Source organism: Mustela lutreola, chromosome 7 (genome assembly GCF_030435805.1).
Source record: "Mustela lutreola isolate mMusLut2 chromosome 7, mMusLut2.pri, whole genome shotgun sequence".
Classification (NCBI taxonomy): Eukaryota; Metazoa; Chordata; class Mammalia; order Carnivora; family Mustelidae; genus Mustela; species Mustela lutreola.
In genome coordinates this window covers 64841710-64860536 of record NC_081296.1, presented here as the reverse complement: position 1 = coordinate 64860536, position 18827 = coordinate 64841710, and the positions used below count along the sequence as shown (strand labels likewise).

The following is an 18827-nucleotide window of genomic DNA, read 5'->3' as shown; positions in this document are numbered from 1 at the left end:
AATTTGTTCAGAGTCTTCTGTACACATCAATGTCAATGTTTCCTATACATGCTGAAGTAAGTCTTACATATCGGTATGCCTAGTAACAACAAAAACATGCAAACAACTGAAATATCCACTGGCTAGAGAAGAAGAAATAAGTGGTTGAGCTACCAAGAAAAGCACAGGAATGCAAAGCAAATAAAATCCAAGGTAATGGTTACCTCTAGAATAAAAAGCAAGGAGATGAGACTGGGGGTGCTCTTTAAGTTGTTTGCTGTTTTCTCAGGTGTTCATTATATATATTGTTTTCTATGTATTAAATATGTCATAAATCTTCCATCAGAAGCTCACTGATACATGTGCTTTTATTTGTCCACAATGAAATGACCTTCAGGAACTTGAAAGTAAGCTAAATTGAGTACAAGAGCTATAATGGCTTCTAGGCCTATTAGATCTAACTGACCTAATACCTGACTGAGAGCATTAACATTTTGAAAGAATGTACCTATCCATCAAAAGGATTTAAATAGCCTATAGAAGCACAGAAAATGAGTCAAAGACAAATACTTACAATGCCTATCTATGCATATCTTGAGGAAAAACCTAGTGTTTTTTTCAGCTAGTGTTAAGTAACAATTCTCCAGAGGTCTCATTTCTGCAGATCTGGTGAGGAAAGGCACTGTTTGCCTTTGTTTCAGACTATTTCTATGCCAAGATGTGTGTAAAGTGAAACCACTGAAGTATAATGTCTTCCCAGTTTTCAGTTAGGTTTGTTTAGTATCCAGTATGACTACAACACTGTCTCCCTCCCCGGCAAAAGTCAGGCAAAACTTACTGTCCTTTAAAAAAGACTTGGGTTCCCTAAGCCCAGGGTTCCAATGCTGTGATGCAAACTCAAATGAGTGTGCAACATCTACTGAGCATCTCAGCACCAACCCCAGGGGGCCTAGAAGGCCAGGGGGCCAACGCAATCATGAAGCTCAGGCTACTTTATTGTGCTGTTAGTAATAATGCCCTTTGTCTCTCATCTACCAGTCTTCTTTTCTGTCAGCATCCATAGAAACTGCAGGTTAACCTGTTAGCCAGGATGAAAATCTCAGACCTTTTGTACTTCTTGTCTAATCCTTTTGGCAAGATCATTCTGTTGCAGGGAAGGATCCATCAAGCTATCCAGTCAAAGGCAATTAAACATCCAAGCACGTAAGTACTCTGTTGAGCATGTGTGCATGAAGCTAGATTCTGGCAATCATCTAGTATCTCATGAAGATCTATTTTCTGTAGACAATGTACTAAAACAAGCTACACTAGTACTACAGTCCACATGATAGCTTAAATTAAATTTTCCATTCTAATTTTTATTAAACATTTTTCTTAAATTTGATTATTTTATGCCATGAAAGATGACGCATGTCTTAACATCCTGACAAAATATGGTTTCTGACCTTCAAGTTTAAGGCCAGACTCTGTAATACAGGTAATTCATTCTGTGAGGCCTATTAGGGGACATCCAAATGGACAAGTGGAATACCACTATAACAGGACTGTGCCAAATATAAATGTGCATTATTCCTGTTAAGAAACTCTGTAATTACTTATTAAATGCATAGTTAATATCTACAGTAGCTTTAAGGGAGAATAACTACTCCACTCTAATCCCTAATAAACTGAGTTCACTTATTTTAACATCAGCAAATGGGTAATTAAATGTCTAGTTAAACAAACTCATAAAACATAACCCTTGTTTCTCTATGTCACATCAATCTTAGAGATAAGGAAAAGTTGTAAAGAAGCTGGAATTTAGATCCTAACAGTCTGGCTCCAGAAGCCATGTTCAAAATCCCCATGCTAAGAGCTGCCTGGCAAATGTTTACTTCCCTCTCTGCAGTGACCTAGCATTATTTTGTAGTTTTCTGCAAGGCCACTATATTCTTCAACCACTCCACTACTACCATCATTGCCAAGCTGGGAGAAGGGCTCAGTTCTTCTCTCTCCCATCAGTCAAAAGAGTAGCTTAAAGTTTATAGTTCTCTCAGCCAAGAAAGGTAGGCCACATAAGTTCCCAGGGTCTGGGATGATATTAGTTTATTGTAACTTTGTGTCAGAGTCACCAAGATTTTTCCCCCTGCTCAACTATATGAATCACAGGTCTACTTCAGGATGTTTGTATATCCCACTCTCCTCCACTAATGAGTTTTTCTGCCCATCGCTCAAGATATTGGAACATATTTTGTATTTAAAAGTATTAAACTGGATACCCCCAATCTTAACTATCTTATTTCCTAGGAAGCCTAGATGCTAATGAGCAAATAATGACTCCAGATGGATTGTTCTGATTCCAAAAATCCCCGGAAAAGGTATGCAAACTATTTTCAGTCTCTATTTTTGCTATTATTTTTCTCAAAGTGAAACTGGCTTAAAATTACTTTTTCCTTCTTGTACCAATTAATTTTTCTTGCATTTCTTATAAAATTTCATAGTAAAATTAGACAAAAACATGCATAAACTATAGATAATTTCTATCTCCCAAATGAGGTAGTTTGTCATAGAGGTTGCTGTGAAGAGCAATGAGTTATAGAAGTGCTTTCCATAGTACTCAGCATACAGTAGAGACCAGCTATGATAAGGTTCAAGGGGCCACACTTAATCAGATTCAATGAAATATAAAGTTGCCTGTTTACCATAAAAGGAAATACTTTAATCTGAGTTAGAATAAAAAGGAAGAGAAGGAGAAGAGGAAGAAGGTAGAAGGAAGAAACATTTAACATTTGTAAATAACCTCAGAATTCTTATAATCAACAAGTATCAATCTAATGACATTCAGAGGTACTTAATGATTCTATGCATGAATTTCTTTGCTGACAAAAACTAAAGATATTGTTTCTGCTCAAGTGTAATATCAGAATCAAAAGCACTTAGTGAAAGACCAAAAGACTATAAAAATCTCATTTTAAATAGTCTTCTTGATTTCCTAAGACAATTACAGAGGTTAGATAAAATTATTAAACATGAAAACACATATAACACTTCTAACAACTAATCTGAAAATAATTAAATATGAGAATGAAAGTCATCTTCCAAAGTAAAAGCAGAACGATTTTCTGAAATTAATGTGTTGCTTTCAGTAATTTTTTTATTTATGATAAACACCAGGAAGAAATACTACCAGGTTCCTTTATGCCACTTCATATACCATGATTTAGAGGGGAAAATGTGAAGAATATAGATATAAACTGCAGTTCTAGGTACTGGGGGAACACTCATGTGTTTGACAGAACAAATCAAGACAAACACTATCAAAGAAAAAAGAGTCTCATCTTCTTAGAAGGAGAAAAAAAAGCTTCACCAATAGATGACAATACCAATGTGTTTGAAAAATGGCCAACGTGAAAACGAAAGGGCCTATAAATTCTGAGGACAGGGGGGAAAGTGGAACTTCATTCAGTGAAGTAAACAATTAAAAACTATCTGATCACATGAAAGATTTGAGAGTCATCTTTTTCACCATGAAATAATCACAAGTTTATTTAATGATGATACACATCATTCAGAATAGAAGAGCCCACATGTCCTAACATACAACCTTCGGATATTAGGTCAGTCTTTCACTCTGTGCTAACAGGAGTGGGAAGTGGGAGTGGTCCTATATTGGTGGTGACAGAAGTAACTGTCCTAGTCTTGCCCATCTCAGATAATGGCATCGTTACTCATTCTCTTGCTTAGACCTCAAACTTAGAAGGCATCCTGGACTCTAATCTATTATCCAGACTCTTTTGGCTCTTCCTTCCAGAATTTACTCCTTATCTAACCAATTCTCATCATTTCTATCTAGTCCAAATCACCAAAATCTTTCACCTGGATGAAAACAATAGCTTCAAAATTGGTCTTAATTCCACTCATGACCACATCCTAACTGTCCATTCTCCACACAGAAGCCATAATAATGTTTTAAAAATGCAACTGGGACCTTAATTGGAGATTAAAAACCTTCCAATTGCTTCTCATTGAAACTAGAACAAAATTCCTACTCCTCCCAACAGCCTACTCTATCCAAACTCTACTAAATTCTCTAACTATAACTTGCAGTATATTTACCACCTTTGCTCACTAACTGTCAGGTCTTCTCTGACATACCAAGCTGCTGCTTGGATATCCCGTCCCTCACCCCTGGATTTTCACATGACTATTATGTTTTGTTTTGATATTACTCATATCTTCATATAAATAGCTCCCCCAGAGGACTTTCCCTATCACCTTATAGCTCTATGTAAGTCCCCCTCTATATTCCTACTATTCTATTTCCCATTACTTTGTTTCATAGCACTGTTACTATCTATTATTGCTTTAACTTATTTATTGTCTATCTCCCTTACTAGCATTTATATCCTTCATGAGGCTAGGGATGTTATTTTTCTTGTTCACAGCTACTGTCAGGGCTTAGAAGAGGGCCTGGCACATAGTAGGTGCTCTAGCATTTATCACATGTACATATTTCAAAAACATATCAATGTCTGCATGAATGAGTGATCTTCCTTAACCCCTAAAATAACACTACAGGAGCAAGTTTTATTATCATTGATATTTACATATGAGGAAACAGTAAGACGGAGAGCATTAGTTTTGTAATCTGAAGTAAATTAAAAGGACAGGATTTAAAACTAGATCTGTCTTTGTCTGAAGCCCAAGATCTTACCAACTGGTGGAGAAATTTCTATCCAGGAACAATTTTTCTCCCGGTGCCTAGCTTGGTTCTATTAAGCAAACAAGACCATATGAAAAACAGCAAAGTAACAAGTTTAGGGAGGAAATGTAAAACATACAGATTAAATTTACACAAGGCAAAAAAAGAAACATCTCTTTGCTCAAAGGATGCCATGAATAGCCTTGCCAATCTCTTGCCAATCAGCCGTAAGTATGATTAAACCAGGATCTGGCACTTGACACAAAGGCAAGCCATATACTTATAAGATAGTCTAGAACAGGAGTTCTGCCCAAAAGTGGCAAAGTTGGATAGTGTGCAACATTTTATCTCTTCTTTGCCTAACTGGCCCATCCTGTAACCTTGGAATGGAGAGCTATGTAGCATATATAAATAAACCTTCCTTGAGCTGAACCAATAGGCTTCCTTCTTGTAAGAATATGGAATTGGTTTGGGACTATAAGGATCCAGGTTAGAATGTCATGTTGACTGAAGAGCTAAGCCTGACATTCTAAAAGTCATAATACACTACTAATCAATGAGGAAACAAAGAACCTAGACCCCAGGAAAAAAAGAATGAAATGGGTATGTAAAGAGAAACAGAGATAAATGGCCATGCTGAGTTTGTATGAAAAAGATAGAGGGAAAGAGTGGGAATGAGGAAAGAGAGAAGCTACTTAATGCCTAGCATCTCAAAAGTCCTACCTGTATTTATCCTCAAAATGAATCCTGAGGAATGCCACTGAGTCATTAAAATAAAGTCTCACACGGCACTGCCCCCACCCCCGCTGGGTAAATATATACAATGAAACACTACGCATCCAACAAAAACTTTGCCCTTTGCAACGACAAGGTTGGAACTAGAGGGTATTATGCTAAGTGAAATAAGTCAGGAGAAAGACAATTATCTTAAAATCTTTCTGATACGTGGAATTTAAGAAACAATGCAGAGGATCATAGGGGAAGAGAGGAAAAAACGAAACAAGACAAAACCAGAGAGGGAGACAAACTGTAGAGACTTATAGGAAACAAAATAAGGGTTGCTGGATGAAGAGATGGGTGATGGATACTGGGGAGTGTGTTGTACTGAGCACTGGGTATTATATAAGATAGATGAACCCTACACCCTGTACCTCTGAAACAAATAACATTGTGTGTAAAATTAAAAAATTATAATATAACGAAGTAAAGTCACCAAGTGATCCTAAATTAATCAAGTTCCCAGCACTGAATAAGACCAGGAATAAACCGAATCAAAACATCATTTGCTTCTAAGCTGATGCTGTTAGCATTTATCTATTCTCTCATTCAACAAATGTTAACTAGAGGTTCACTTTGTTCAGAAACTTCTAGGTTTCTGAAGATATCAGGGAACTAAAAGTACAAATAGAAAAATTAAATACATTAAAGTTAGGAAGTGATAAATGTTATGAAGAAAAATAAAGCAGAATAAAGATAGAGTAGTGATAGAAAAGTTGTTATTTTATTTAGAGTACCTAGGGAAGGGTTCATAGAAAAGGTGACCTCAAGTGAGGGGTAAACTCCATGAAAATCTAGGAGAAAAATGTTCCAGATAGAAGGAAGAGCAAATGCAAAGCAAATTTCTTCCCTAACAAGCTGCACGTTTGAGATCCTCAGGTTAAAATGAGAATCATGAAATGAGAATCAGGTGGGCTTTAGTCATAGCCACAATCCCAACAGACACTAATACATCTTATAAATAACATATATCAAGAAGAGTACTTTAAAACATTTTTAATTTTTTTTTTTAAGATTTTATTTACTTATTTGACAGACAGAGATCACAAACAGGCAGAGAGGCAGGCAGAGAGAGAGGAGGAAGCATGCTCCCCGCTGAGGAGAAAGCCCAGCAATAGGCTCCATCCCAGAACCCGGAGATCCTGATCTGAGCTGAAGGCAGAGACTTAACCTAAAGGTGCCCCTAAAACATTTTTTTAAAAAGCACTTTGATTGGCTTCTGATTTTGTAGACATATATGGGTATCGTTTAAACCACATGTCTTCATACTGAAACAGTTAAAATGCTTATTTAACAATGAAAGCATTTGTTTCTATTACTAAGAGAAATGGGGTCATGAATGGTCTAACAGATTTGATAACATTTGTGAGTGACATAAAAATAGGGTTACAGCCTACTATTAAGGTCTCATTTTTAGATCAACTGGAACAATTAGAAGGTTGTATACTGAGTACCCAAAGGAAACACTTTCACTAAGTTGATTTAGGAGTACATTACTAGTATCTGAGCTAAGCTACAAGAAACAACTCAATGAAATTTATCAGTCTATATGCCAAAACAGGTATGTTTGCTCAGGATATTTTTCACAGTATCTCTAATCTGAGAAGCTTCATGTAAAGTTAGGGAAACTTTTGGTTCCTAAGAGGCTAAAATGGCTTTTCCTCCCAGATAATGAAACTATAACATACTTTCCCTTTTCACCTTTATAATAAAAAAATATAAAGTCAAATTTATGGTTTAATTTAATCACATTCTCCTAGATTTCTGTTGTTTATTTTGTCTGACAAAGGCAGATAGTCTTAATGTTCTTCTCCAATATATCCAATTTCTATACATATGAATAATACACTGAAAAATATTTAATCTTCTCACCTGATTGGCTTGGCTTTGCAAGTAAACTCTTCTGGCATTCAGATCTTCAAAGGCAGAAGGTCTTGAGCTTCTATAAGGCTCACTGGTAACAACTGTCTCTTGCTGGAAAAGATGATCTTTCACTAGAGAACTGGAAGTGTCCTCTTCAGCTGCCTAATGGAATAATCCCCCAAATTCATTAGTTGCCAGGATATAAACAAAAACAAAGTAAGAGAGTTTCAGGCTAGCAAGTATTTAGCAAATCATTAAGTACCACTACCATCATTATAAATGGCAATTCCCCAAACTCAAATAATTATGATTAGGGAGCCAGGTCAAAATAAAATAACAATAATATTAATAATAATCAATTTTATGAGCAAAATGGGCTTCCCTCTGGAAGACAACTTAGGAAGAATCAAAAGCCTAACCATGCCACGTGAGAGAGATAATCTAATCTAAATGAAACTTTAAACGAGAAGTGACATACATACATAGAAAATGAAGAAATTATTACAGAGAAGAAACAAATCAATGTAAGTGTTGTCTTGTAAGTTAAAAAAGCATGTACCAAGGACTGTGCTGTGCTACATGATACAGGGGATCAAAAGAAAACCACAGTCCATGATCTTACTGAATGAATGAAAGAATTAATTAGCCTGAACATGCTGATTCAACTGAGGCACACGAGACTTAGGTAGGGGATAGGCTCAATGACAGGCCCTAATGACATGTTTTTGAAATTTCATAAATAATTTGTTTAAAGATATGCAGATTTGCCATTACTTTTCCTGTTACTGTGTAATTATCTGAAAAGACTGTGAAAGCCAAATAAAAATGACAGAAATACTTTCACTGCCTTAGCTTAAAATAATATTTGGAGTAATCACTACAGGGCTAAATCTTAAAGGTACAAACCTTTATGAACTTAAAAAAAAAAAAAACCAAACATTTAAAAATCTGGTGCTCTAAGACTAAGTAATAAGATTAATAAAACAGCTAACAGATTTTAGTTTATAAATGCAGGTTCTAGTCCTTGCCCTGGAACAAAGTAGTCTTGTGATACTTAATTTCTGTGGAATTGGTTTCTTCAATTATCAAATACTTTTAATACCTATGCTATTTTATCACATGGATTTTCTTAAGGATTTAGTGAGATGATAATATATGTGAAAATGCCCTGAAAACTAAAAGCAATTGAACTTTAAAAAATATATTTGAGGGGTGTCTGAGTAGCTCAGTCGTTAAGTGTCTGTCTTTGGCTCAGTTTGTGATCCCAGGGTTCTGGGATCGAGCCGGGAGTCAGGGTCCCTATTTGGCAGGGAGCCTGCTTCTCCCTCTCCCACTCCGCGCTTGTATTCCCTCTCTTGCTTTCTCTCTGTCAAATAAATATATGAAATTCTTAAATAATAAAAAAAATAATAAAATAATAGATAAAAATATATTTGAGAATGTAATATCACTTAAAACTAAAATGTCAAACCCAGTTAATTGTTCTTTTTAGCTAATTTCCATTACAATTGTTCCAGTGAGTTATGATAGTTACTGCTAAATTAATTACTAGAAATAAGTCAGTTAAATACTAGTAACCAGCAAACATTCTTTAAAAATGCAAGATGAAAATTGGAAAGAGTAAAAAATTTTGAAAGGTATTAAAATGTTCTAGACAGTTTTTAAAATAATTCAAGTAACTATCAAAAATCATAAGCAGACTGAATAGAAGAAAACATGGGGGACTGGGAGGAGGTTTAGAGAAAGGGCCTAAGTTAGAAACTTGTCTCATCCAACTAAGGTATAAAATTTAAGCAATTAACTTCTCTAAATTATGGTTTTATTATAAGCTGGATATATCTGCACCAATAACTTTGGGGTTAACTGGAATACTCAAAATATTAAAATTTGTAAACAAGCATGAATTGCTCTGGTAGCAGCAGTAGTGGTGGCAGAAGTAGTACTAAGACCAGTAGTAACTACAAAGTAATTATCCTTATAATGCTGACAACTATTTGGACCAGGTTGTTTTTACTGAATTCCAATCTAATTGAGAAGTATTTTAAAATTTAAGATAAGCCTACTGAAAAATTTGTATCTGAACATCATAAACTTGTTATATAATACAAGTATTTTACTCTACTGACTTGGGTTTATTCTATTTATATTCTGTACATGAAGCAAAAACACATTTCAGTAAATCTGGTGTAACAGGAATTAAAATGTAGGAAAAAAGTCTTTAACAAAAAAATCTTCACCCACAAAAGAAATAATTCTAATAAATGTAAAAGTTCAAATTATACAGAAAAATTCTGCTCATTATCTCGACCCCATGGAATAAAACCTACTATAATTTGATAAAGAGCTTTCCAGACTTCTTAATGCATGTTTATTGGTTCAGATCCTACAAAGAATATGGTTTCACTTATACTATAGACAGTCTATCCATGTGGTGCTTTTTCTCACTTCAAAATGTATCATGGACCTTTCACCACATCAGTTTATAAAGATGTACCTTGTGCTTTGAAATGGTTGCAAAAAAGTTGCTTACAAAAAAGTATTGTAAGCAATACTCTAATTGTGAACCTTTAGATTCCTTCCAACTTTCTATTATGTATGTTGCAATGCACGTCCTTATACACACAACCTGGTGCAGTGCTAATATTATTTCCTTAGGATTCATTTCCATAAATATAATCACTGAATAAAGAATATACATATATCTCCATTGTATTACCAAGCTACCTTCTAGTAAGTTTATGTATCATTCGAAAACCCCTCAACAGTACATGTCAGAGAGACCATTTCCTCACATCTCTGTTCACACTGGGCTTTACCACTTACTGATCTTTGCCAATCTTATTTGTCAAATAAGAAAAATACTTTGTTATTTTCCAGGAACATATCTGCACTATTTCCATAATTAAAATTAATAAAACCCAAAACTTTAAGTTGGATACAACTGAGTAAAAAAGTATTCAGCTAGGTCAAATTTGAATGTTTTTAACGGAATTACAAACCCTTAAAAGTAACAATTACTATGGGAACATGGACATATTCTAAAGTTAGGTGTTGGGAAAAGCCAAAAATCTTTCACAAGAGCAGAAAATTTAACACATGATATACATAAAGACTGTACATACATTTGCATGCTCCCTGGCTTTAAACAAATTATCTATAGCAGTCCTATACACCCACATTCAATGCTCTTAGGATTGTGCTGGCATAGGCTCATCTGTATTATCTATATAGTAACCGATGCCAATATTTAATGTACAATGGAAATCTGTTTCACTCTCAGAGGCTGGTATAATAATTATTCTCCTATGGTTGCTAAGAGATTGTGTAGCTTTTTCTTTTTCTAAGACTACTATAGCAATTTAATGTGTAGAGGCAAAAGGATGCTGGGTAAAACAATAAAATAATTCCAGCTGTAGCTCTCTATCAGAACATAAGGCTAGATGACAGCTGCAGAGAAAATAGAAACCGACTTTGCTCCTCTCCTCCCTTTATCCCTTCTTACTGTGTAATTCTGAGTACAGACAACTTAGCGTTGTTCTGCAAACCTTTTAAAATACGATTCCCAATGAATAATCACATGTGGAAAAAGTATTTTTGGTCTACTTGCTGCTCAAGAACTTTACTCTTGTTTTTGTATATCACAAAACACAGGTTTGAAAATGTGTGTCTGGGTTATAACCAACAAGAGAAGATTTTAGTAATTATATTATTAGTTAATTTTAGCATGATGAAAGAATTTTAAAATGTTCTTTGACGAAAAAGTCTTACATTTTAGCATTGCATATGTTAAAAATGTTACAAAAACTGTTTTTCTTTTGGCATTTAAAATCATATACTCAAATTATGCAAACTTGGGAAGCACAGAAAAAATTACAATTCCACAAGCCCAGCAAAATCATCATTAATATTTTGGTGTAGCACCCAGTAGCAATTCATTTTAGATTTGACCACAATTATCTCCTATTCTGCTCACTAGATTTCTTTAGTTCCTTTGATTAGTTTAAGAGTAAGAATACACTAACCTGTGAGTTTTTAATCTTGCATTTGTCTGTGAGCTTTGTCTAAAAATACTTAATAGCACATAAAGAATTTTAAGCAATCTGAACACAGTAATCAGTCATGAAATATGGAAGGAACGAGAAGTGTACCAAGACATAATGTCCCACAAAAACAGAAAAAAGAAAACAAGTCTTCCACCCTAGGTTAATCAGCAAACAAACCAAACTACTTTTCTAATAAAGTCAGTTTGACTTAAATGTGGTGTTAGATTTTCAGGAATTGTTTATTGTCTGTTAATTTGTTTTTTAGTTATTTTGTTCCTGGTAACGATATAAATTTATACAATCCTGTAACTGGTAAATCTATTTTTAGGATTTTATCCTAAGGTCACACCTGGAAAAATACCAACAAAAATTAATGTAAGAGACTGTGGAAAATAAAGGTTCAATAAAACATGAGTGGTTAAATAAACTGTCTGGCACAGTTACGTGATTAGAATGGCTAAATGCAAAAACTCAAGTCAGACTTTGGGGGTCCACATTTTAGGATTTATACTACTTAAATTTCAACTACCACCACCACTACCATCACCAATACAAACAAGAATCCTTCCAAAACACAATCAAGGAGTAGGCCCAGCTGGCTCAGTCCATGGAGCATGAAACTCTTGATCTGATGGCTATAGGTCTGAGCTCCACACTAGGTACAGACATTACTTAAAAATAAAATGTTTAAAACACACACACAATCCAAATGGAAAAGAGACTGATTCTCATAGTACTTTAAATAAAGAAATATGTATTTGAATACAAGCAAAAGAACAAAGAAAAACCTAGGCAGAGCTACCTAAATTTTTCACAGCAGTTACGTTTGCGTAGGAATAAATGATTCCTGATTTCTTCTTTATAATTTTCTAACTGCCCTAATATTCTGCTTAAAGATGTATTAGTCTAAGAGTCAAGAACAAAATGTAAATGACAAATCATTATGCAAAAAGGTTATATAGTTCTTTTGCTCCCTTGTTAGATAACAAAAACTCAATGTGAAATATACTCAAGTTTTGGGACCTCAACTGTGGAATAGTACTTAATGTAGGATGGTGACGGTCACAGTAACATAGCATCCATTTGTTAGCTAAATAACGCCTTTCCGCGGAGGTGCCTTGGTGGCTCTGCTAGTTGGGCATCTGGCTCTGACTCTGGCTTGGGTCATAATCTCTGTGCTGAGACCAAGTGTGCCTCTGTACTCAGTGGGTCTGCTGGAGATTCCTTCCCTCTGCCCTGCGCTCTGCTCCCATGCTCACACTGTCCCTCCCTCCAAGCACATAAATCTTTAAAAAAGGATAAAAATGCCTATCCACTTAGTTTTCAGAAACAGAGCCTTATTAAAATGTTACCACCTTTGAAAGTTATTGCATGAACAACTCATATCCCCCTTCCTAAACCAAAGTTACATTAAACAATCAATAACTAACTGTAAGTCACAATTCTTAAAATGATTTTGGCTAAGAAATGACACTATCAAAAGAGTAATTTAGTCAAGTATTTCTCAGTGGCCAAAAGAAAAAATAAGACAACCTTCCGTTTGGATCAACTGAGTGTCAACTTTCTTTCTCCCAAAAGCATGCTGAGATCTTTTCCTCTTAGAACCACAGCCTCTTGTGAGGTGAGTTTTATGGATTTTGTTACCAATTTAGCGTATCTGAACAACAAGAGCTATTCTCTGGTCGGAGAAACACTGTAAAAATGATCTTATAACAAATACGAGATAGCATTTTGAAAAAAACAAAAACAAAAACAAAAACACCTTAACTGGCTCATTCCCCCCACCCCGCAACTGGCTCATTAAAACAGTCAAAGAAAGAAACCAATGAAAAACAACATTCGTACTTTTTTACAGCTAGGTTAAAAATCCTAAGTGTGAAGGTTTTTCTTTACAAAGCCCTTCTTGGGTACCACCTAGGTATGTCATCAGCACTGTACTAAAAACATCAGGGATAAAAGATGAGCAAGATGCGATTTTAAATCCAAATGATAATGTATTTTATATAACCCTTCAAAGACAGATAAGAAATAAAAAGGGAGACTTCTTCCTGTTGATTTATGATGACTGATAAAGACACCAAAATTACTGAAAGCAGAAAGGGCCCACCAGGAAATAACCAAATGCCTCATATAACTTTAGAAGAAAAGGTGCTCAAATAACTGGTGAATAAATTGTTGAATAATTAAAATGGAGAGGATTTCCACTCTGATATTTTAATGTCTTCGAGACATTTAATGATCTAAATAAAACACAATCATTACCTCTTCTGGTTTAAAAAAAAAAAAAGATAATGGGTTATTCTTTAAAACCCATTTTCGTTGCCTTTGCAAACAATCACCAATGAAGTAAACCTGACATAACCACTACTATGAATCACAACCAAGTTGTATTTGAAATAATTTCAAAATGTTTAGTTATGCCAAGCTCAAAGGTGAATTACAAAACGATGTGGTTTATTTCTGATACAGTGATTAAATTATTTTATAATCTCTAATATATTCTGAAGAATGACAGTAAAAACTTTGGCCTATCATGAAATCAATGGCACTAAGGTATATTTATGAGTTTTCTTCCATAGTTCTAATTCTGGATATCGATTCTTTAAAAATTTTTCAAACAGGAAGTTCAGAAAAATTTATCTCACATATTTGTAGCATCTCAGTATCCCCCACTCCTTTCTTGATATAATTAAGGTTAATGTATATATAATCAGGTTAGACTTTTTTAAACAATAAAGACGATTCTTTCCCTACCTGAACATACTCTCTGTTACAAAAGGGCTATAAAACCAAGATATAATACACTCTTCCACTGAAAGACAGAATTTACCCTAAGCTAGACATCATCTGAAAAACTGAGAACTGATGAAGTTTAGGGATTAAACTTCAGGTGTTAGCTTAGGGGGTTAGCTTTCATTCTCATCATATTCCCTCCTGCTTGTGTACTGGTTAGCTATCCCTGCACAATAAATTACCAGAAAACAGCAGCTTCAAAGAACATACATTTATTATTCCACAGTTTCTGTGAGTGAGAAATTTTGAAGCACATTAGCTGAATGGCTCTGGCTTACAGTCCTTTAGGACATCACAGTAAAGGTACTATCCATGGCTGCAGTTATCTGAAGGCTTGTTTGAGGCAGGAAGACTTTCGTCTAAAATCAACCCATTTCCTTGCTGGCTGCTGAAAAAAGGTCTTAGTTCCTCACCACATGGATCTCCTCACAGAACCTCTCAAGTATCCTTGCACACAGTAGCAAGCTTCTCCCAAAATGAGTAATCCAAGAAAAAGAGCAAGATGGAAGCCACAAATTTTCTTGGGACCTACTCTCACTTCCTCCACATTCTATTTGTTAGAAGTGAGTCACAAGCACAGTGATACTCCAAGAGAGGGGAATTAGACTAGAATGAAGACAGGATATGAAAGAATTTGTGGACATATTTTAAAACCACTACTGTTCACCACTTTTTGGACAAATAATTTACAGTTATCTCATATACAAAATACACACACTCATCCCTCTCCCAAGGCTCCCCAGAAGTCTCATCTCTTTAGAGCAACAACTTCACTTCCAGGATGATGTGATCGAAATAGATCCATGTACAGATGATACTTCTCAGGTATAGTTCCTTAAGTACAGTCATCTGAGTATAATTTCTCCCAACATGATGACCTGGGAACTAAAGCGACAAATTATCTGCCCTACACATACCCAAAATACAAGGGCAGGATAGGGAGGAAAATTGTTTTAATACCACCATGTACAGAAGAAAATAGGGAGGCACAATGGAGTCAGAGCCAAAGTAATTCTGAAATCAAGGTGGACACATCTTCCAAGCTGCATAAAGAGAACTTAGGACCTAGGAAGAATTCTCCATGGCTCTTGGCTCTGGCCTTAGAGATTTGGTCTCTGATTTCTGAGTCACCCTTCCATTTTTTGAAAGGTAGCCCACATTTACATACATGTGTATAGAATGTTTTAACCTGACTCCTACCAGAATTTTGGGAACCTAAATGGCCACTCTTCAGTCCAAGGTGGTGATACTTCTGCCAAAATAACTCTTTTGAAAACACTGTGGGTCTCTTGTGATTCTTATCGGGGTTCACACCATTAGACAAAAAGCACAGTCACAAATCCGAGATAAAACGCTTCTCTACTTTAAATTTTTGCTAAGGGACACCCTAATCTGATAATAAGCCCCATCACTTTGATTGAAAGGTTCTTGGAGGTATACCTTAGATCTTTCTGAGGTCTTAAGAATGGATTTTATAAATTACACACTTGGCTTCATCTTTAGACAAAGCTATTCTGAGAGTGCCCTGGATCTGATCTTTGCCTGGAAGCCATTTCCCAAGTTTGGCATAGTGTGATATACTAAGAGGATGAGAATTTTCAAACCAGCAGGTCCTGGCTCCATTTTGTTTAGGAGCCCTTCCTTACCCCATTTCCCATAAGCAGAAAGAAGAAACCAAGCAACACCATTTTTTACCTTCTGCTTGAAAAATCTTCTTAGCTAGATCACCTAGATTTTCTTTCTCTTTTTCTTTTTTTAAAGATATTTATTTATTTATTTATTTATTTATTTATTTATTTATTTGACAGACAGAGATCAGAAGCAGGCAGAGAGAGAGAGGGGGAAGCAGGCTCTCTGCTGAGCAGAGAGCTCAATGCAGGGCTTGATCCCAGCACCCTAGGATCATGACCTGAGTCAAAGGCAGAGGCTTTAACCCACTGAACCACCCAGGCGTCCCCTTGGATACATTTTCTAAGGCCCATATTACTGCAAGTGACAGTGCTGCTAACCCTTCTGTGCCACTATGTAGCAACTCCCTTTCTCCCAGCTTCCTATATGGTTTTCTTCATTTTCATATAAGCCTTTACTGGCTTTTAAAGTATGTGTTACAGTAGCACCCCATTTATAGGTACCTAAATCTCTATTAGTTACAAATTACCCCCAAACTTAACGGCTTCAATTGACACTTAACATAAATGATTTCTGTAGGTCAGAAATTAAGAATTTTGACTGTTAACTGAAAGGGTTCTGGCTCACAGTCTCCAGTGAGTTACAATCAGAACATCAACTATGGCTACAGTCATCTAAAGGCTTGTTTGGGAGTAAATGACTGGCTTCCCAGATGGCTCACTAACACTGTTATTGTCACAAGACTTCAGTTCCTTACCACATGGACATCTCCACTGGATTGTTTGAGTATCTTAATCCTGTGAGAGTTGTCATTTTCTAGTACAGGCAATCCAAGAGCATCAGAAAGAAGCTGCAATGTCTTTTATGATCAACCCTTGGAATTCACATTTTGTCACTTCTACCATTAAGTCTCTTTGGTAAGAAAGAACTAGGTATAATGTATACTCAGGGAGAGGAGAATTAGGTTCTATCAAAAGAAATATAATTTAATAATCTATTTTAAAAACACCAAAGAATATAAAGCCAAAAGATAAAACTTGATATGAAAATCGCTTAGTAAAATTACATTTAAATGGAAGCCTACTGTTATAATCTCTAGTGACACTGCATATTTTCTATTTTATTATGAAAATAAAAAAACCGGGACGCCTGGGTGGCTCAGTTGGTTAAGCAGCTGGCTTCGGCTCAGGTCATGATCCCAGCATCCTGGGATCGAGTCCCACATTGGGCTCCTTGCTCAGCAGGGAGCCTGCTTCTCACTCTGCCTCTGCCTGCCTCTCTGTCTGCCTGTGCACACTCTCTCCCCCTCTCTCTCTGACAGATAAATAAATAAAATCTTTTAAAAAAAAAATAAAAAATTTAAAAATTTAAAAAAAATTAAAAAACCAAGCAAGTGCTTTAGTGTCTAATGAAGGTAAAATATAAATAACTCTTTAAGGGGTTGAGTGTGTGTGTAACATTTTGGACTGAGGGCACTGGAGATACCTTACTATGAAGTAGCCATCCTAAGGAGTTAACAGAATAACTACTCTTGCTGCTCTTTATACTACAGTAATTCTCTTCACTAGCATCCTGCTAATTCTAACTTTTCATTCTTTTGTCTGCTTCTGAAATAAATTTATTATTCTTCATTAATATCATCCCCATTTTTAACTCTATACCAAAGCCTTCATATATACAGTACTAGTAGCAAATACAATGATGGAAACAACAGTTTTTTTTTACAAAACCCACTGACTTTTATATGCACAGAGTACTGCAAAAATTATGTCCTGTAGCAGTTTTTCCTTTACACAATGGTATATAAAGAAATGCTGTGAAACCAAATCAGAAGAATATCAAAATGACTAATAGCATTATGTAATGGACTGTGTTAGTATGTGAAACTCTACTTCTGAAACTGAATTTTAACCAAAGTTACTTTCATCACAGGGAGCAATCCAGAAAATGCCTCCTCATTTCCAGACTAATTTTAACTGATACCAGAACAAAATGGAACTTTGTTAAAGACTTAAGGAAAAATATTATTTTCATTTTATTACTTACTTCTTATATCTAATTAACTGCAACTCACTGTGTTTTTAAAATAATAAATAACCAAACATAAAATTAAAAGATTCATATATTTAAACACAACAAAGGATGCTTAAATGTACAATAGGGGGACTGGTAATTAAGATATATCTATTAAAAAACAAATTACATAAAAATTATAAACTTGAAGTACTTAAGGACACAAATATATACTGGAGTGGAAAAAAAAAGACTACAGCATAATGATATTATAATAACCCATGTGCATGCCCATTTATGTCTACAGAAAAAAATCCAGCAGGCTTTATTCAAAAATATGTATGGTGGTTATCATGGATAGTAGCATACATGTTTTTTTCTTTAAACTTAGCTATATTTCTCAAATTTTGCAAATAAAAACATTTTTATTTTCTGATTATAAATGCACATAAAACATTTGCCATGTCTTTAGGTTACAAGTATTTTTACAGTAATATAAATAATTAATACTAGGTATACAGGCAAATTTGGGTTTACTGTTATAATATTTTTGTAAAGTATTAATACTTATTATATCAAAGCTGCTAAAAAGTTCTAAAGTTCTGGAAAAGTTCTAAAAAGAAAGACATATATAGCTCAGAATCCCCCAATCCAAAAGTAATAAACAAAAATATTTAACATTTTAGCGTAGTGGTAACACCATATAATTTTTATGTTTTTATTACTTAGTATATTATAAGCAAATTACTAATAAAATGTTTAATGGTTACATGATAAAGATATACTTTAATTAATTCAATCATTCAAATTTTCCCAAATAGCTTATATTTATTAATACTTTATTTTTAAAAAAATATTATTATTATATTAAGACTTCAATTTATTTGACAGAGGAAGACACAGCAAGAGAGGAACACGAGCATGAGCAGGAGGAGTGAAAGAGGGAGAAACGGGCCCTACATTGAGCAGGAAGCCTAATGCAGGGCTCAATCCCAGGACCCCATGATCATGACCTGAGCAAAAGGGAGATGCTTAACAACTGAGCCACC

At 35.0% G+C, this 18827-nt stretch overlaps 1 protein-coding gene across 1 annotated transcript in view; it reads right to left on the bottom strand.

Moving 5' to 3' along the window:
• The window catches only part of SPRED1 (sprouty related EVH1 domain containing 1), a 113511-nt gene that overhangs the window by 13192 nt on the left and 81492 nt on the right, over positions 1–18827 (bottom strand). The window contains exon 5 of the mRNA XM_059181123.1: positions 7310–7462. Coding sequence (XP_059037106.1) covers positions 7310–7462 — 153 coding nt within the window. The remainder of the gene's footprint in view (positions 1–7309; positions 7463–18827) is intronic.